The sequence below is a fragment of the Antechinus flavipes genome, chromosome 4 (assembly GCF_016432865.1).
Source record: "Antechinus flavipes isolate AdamAnt ecotype Samford, QLD, Australia chromosome 4, AdamAnt_v2, whole genome shotgun sequence".
In the NCBI taxonomy this organism is placed as follows: Eukaryota; Metazoa; Chordata; class Mammalia; order Dasyuromorphia; family Dasyuridae; genus Antechinus; species Antechinus flavipes.
In genome coordinates this window covers 113,339,947-113,343,703 of record NC_067401.1, presented here as the reverse complement: position 1 = coordinate 113,343,703, position 3,757 = coordinate 113,339,947, and the positions used below count along the sequence as shown (strand labels likewise).

Genomic DNA, 3,757 nt, shown 5'->3' with positions numbered 1-3,757 from the left:
CACAGTGACTGCTTGGTACCTAGCATGATGCCAGCTGAGCCTAAAGTTTCTGTTAGGGTTGGGCACCTTGTATCCTATATCCTTCTCCACTCAACCCATCATCATAAAAAGTTCATAAGTTGGTTTTATTTTCTAAATGTCCCATCACCCTTTAATGTCCCAAATTACTAGCTACTCTAGAAGAAAATAAGATTGGGAAGGCATTGGTTGGAGTCACTGAGGACATGGCTAATGATACAATTACACAGGTAAAATTAGCTTGAATAGTGACTTTAATGAAGGCAGAGAGAGGAAGATTTAGTGTCTTCTGAATTTATCCTCTGTAGAGCCTTGACAACTTGGGAAGCTATCTATATCTTCAGCCTGAGCCAGACATTTAAGCATCTCAGGATGGGGACAAGAGTCAGTGCTAAATGTTTTCAATTAACAAATGAAGGAAAGCCATTTTGCTAATTCATTTCAGCATGTGAATTACAGGTTCAGAACTTCTAAGGGGGATAGCAGAAGCATTTAGGCTTGACAGCAAATGAAAAAGGGAATTTCAGCAATCAGAAGTTTGTCCCATGGAGTCTGAGGATGAGATCTTGGGTCATCTTACTTCTGCTTGGTCTTGGGAACCTGTGGGTACTTCTCTTGGGTAAGAGGTGGAGTAACTGTGGTGGGATAGGGCCCTGGAACCTTGGTGGTTCCTGTCCCTGGGACCTGAGGATGGCTTGGCACTGGGACCTGAGGGTAGTGTGGCCCTGGAACCTTGATGCTGCCTGTCCCTGGGACTTGAGGCTGGTTTGGCACTGAGACCTCAGGGTAGCATGGCTCTGGCAACTTGGTGGTTCCTGTTCCTGGGACCTTAGGATGGCTTGGCACTGAGACCTCAGGGTAGCATGGCTCTGGCAACTTGGTGGTTCCTGTTCCTGGGACTTTAGGATGGCTTGGCATTGAGACCTCAGGGTAGCATGGCTCTGGCAGCTTGGTGGTGCCTGTCCCTGGGACCTGAGGATGGCTTGGCACTGAGACCTCAGGGTAGCATGGCTCTGGCAGCTTGGTGGTGCCTGTCCCTGGGACCTGAGGGTCGCATGGCTCCTTGGTGTGAGGGACAAATGGCTTCTGGGGAGGTGGCTGGCAGGGCTGTTTCACCTGCTGCTGCTGGAGCTGAGGGGGTATGACACTGGGCTGCTTCTGTTGATGGGAAGACATAGTTGTGGATGTTGTTGTATCTGGAGAAGAAAGGACAGTAAGTTACTTTGTTATCAACTGAGGAATAGCCAGGACCTCTGCTAGAAAAATGTGACTTGATGGTCATTCCAAGATTTTCCCTCTCTTCCTTCTTGTTCTTCCTGCCATCTCTTTTTCATAGTGAAATGTACTCAGAATCAGTCTAAATCAGAAGATAGGATGATTTCCTCATTGATTTTCTCAGATTTTGTGTTCCCTCCCTCCTAGTTGTGCTCATGTCTGTGCAGGGTCTGTTTTTGAACCTCTTAATGCCAATTGTTGGCTCTCCCTTTCCGTCTTCCCCTCTCTCTTTTTGTCTCTACTGTTTTGCTTTTCTTGTTTTTCTTGAGGGTTCAATCTTTCATTCTATCGCCTATCTTTCTCCATGTGATCCTCATGTCTTTAGATCTAGATTTGGAAAGGACATTGGAGATAATCTCATTCAAACCTGTCATTTTAGGGATGAAAACACTAAAGAATTACATAACATGTCTAAATTCACACAAGGAATAAATAGCAGAGCTGGAATTGGACTGCATTTCCGGTTATTAAACATCCAGTGCTCTTTCGGCTTAATTATGCCATTCCCTTTTCCTGCTATCTCTCTCTCCTCTCATACTGTCCAACTCTTACATGTGCATATTCCTGAGATGAACACAAAACAACATTAGATTACTTGGAAAAGAAATGTCAGAAAGATATCAATTTGTCCACTAGAAACATTAAATACTCTATTTCTATAATTTTAGAATGAGAATTTTATATGAAGTTTTAGAGTGATTATGGTGCTGTATTACAGGGAAAAAGCATTAAGCAAGATTACAGAGACCTGTATTCAAATCCAAACTTTGCTGCTAACTAAACTTTTGACTTTGGGCAAATAATTTATCTCTCTGGACATTCCTATCTTTCTTCATGCATAATACAAATGGATTTGATTTTAGATTAGCTTAAGATCACAGATTCTCAGCAACCAAAGGGATTTCAGACATTGTCCAATCCATTATCTAAAATGTACATAAATGGTACAGTGGATAAAGTGACAGGCTGGGAATCAAAAGGGCCTAAGTTCAAATCTAATATCACACTCTTATTATTTGAGTGATCCTAGGCCAGTTACTTTTTGCCTTATCTGAAAAATGAACTGGAAAAGGAAACAGCAAACAATTCTAATATCTTTGCTAAGAAAACCCAAACAGGGTCACAAAGAGTCAGATACAATTGAACATCAATTGTAATATGTCTCATAAGTAGTATCCATTCCCTACCTAAAGATAACTGTTAAGGGGGAATCTCCAACCTCCTATGGAGGCTCACTCTTCATTGTAATAAATCTAATTGCTAGAAGTTTTTCCTTTTTATCAAGCTTAAATCTGCCTCTTTGCTACCTTCATATACTGCTCCTAATACTGCTCTCTGGGACTACGGGGAACAAGTATGAACCCCTTTCCTTGTGACAGCTCTTCAAATACTTGAAAGTAGCTATTATAGCTCCAAGTCAATAAGCATTTATTAAGCACCTACTATGTGCCTATTTTTTCAACAGGTATATGTATAGTGCATATATACAAATACACATATATCTATAGATAGATATGTATAGACATAGTAATATATATATAGAGAGAGAGATATACATATGCACACATCATGTATGTGTACATATATGTTTATATATACAGATACATATACAAACATACATACGCACTCACACATGTATATAAAAGCTCAGAGATACTTGGTAAATGTACGTGATCTTCGAAATGTCTTCTAGCTTTGGCATTCCAAAATTGTATGAAACACCCTAAATGGATACCACTTCAGATAAGATAATATTGCCCCTTTTTCCCCTCAAACAGAAAATGATGAAGTGGTAAATGACACTTAAAAATTTCTGGTCAGAAATGAAGTAATGTAAATTCTATTCCTGCCTTTACTCTGTGACTTTGGCAAGACATTTCTCCACTGAACATCAAAATCTATCATCTCTATTAATGAGTTCTATGAATCTAGCATGCTCAGCATAGTGGGTTATTAAGAAAAGAATCAGAATAATGAAGCTTACCTAGTGCTCAGAGAAAAGCAGCTTCTCAAGGTACTCAAGTCTGTTGTTGAATCCTAGGCATGTTATGAGGCTTTTATATAGTTTCTTCTCATGTCAAGGAAATGAAATGGTTCTTGGTCTTATTCTTTTCATTCTTTCCCTGCCCAACAATGAATCACTTTAACCTTTTTCACTTACCTGTCTGGTCAGTTTTTTTTTTTTTTCATTAAAACCACTCAGTTAACATTCCTCTGGCACTGAATATCCAATAATGTTATTGCCACTTAATATCCACTCCCCTCCCCCCCAATTCCCACCTTGAAACTAGCCAACGGTGACACTAAGGACAGAGCTCCCTTGGAGTTGTTTCATGAATTTAATACAGGGAGCAGGAAATTCTAGACCTTCTGGTATATAGACATTGACTTTTATTCCCTAGAGGACCAGTGCTCTTGAATCTGGTATACTGGATAAACTAAGTTCTTGTGCACCTCCTAGGTG

General features: G+C 40.2%; 1 protein-coding gene across 2 annotated transcripts; it reads right to left on the bottom strand.

Annotated features, from left to right (window-relative positions):
- Nucleotides 1-264: 264 nt before the first annotated feature.
- Nucleotides 265-3,357, bottom strand: LOC127558716 (cornifin alpha-like). Of its 2 annotated transcripts, XM_051991970.1 has the most exons (3): nucleotides 3,278-3,357; nucleotides 943-1,214; nucleotides 265-870 (listed from the first exon to the last, which is right to left on the bottom strand). In XM_051991970.1, the coding sequence occupies exons 2-3, from the start codon at nucleotides 1,192-1,194 to the stop codon at nucleotides 595-597; spliced, it is 528 nt and encodes a 175-aa protein (XP_051847930.1). In that variant the 5' UTR covers nucleotides 1,195-1,214; nucleotides 3,278-3,357; the 3' UTR covers nucleotides 265-594. The 2 variants fall into 2 exon arrangements, with proteins under 2 accessions (XP_051847930.1, XP_051847929.1); XM_051991969.1 differs by having other exon boundaries at nucleotides 265-1,214.
- Nucleotides 3,358-3,757: the final 400 nt, after the last annotated feature.

Bases quoted from the DNA above. Each gene is read 5' to 3' on its own strand.
- LOC127558716 (XM_051991969.1), bottom strand. From the start codon at position 1,194: ATGTCTTCCCATCAACAGAAGCAGCCCAGTGTCATACCCCCTCAGCTC.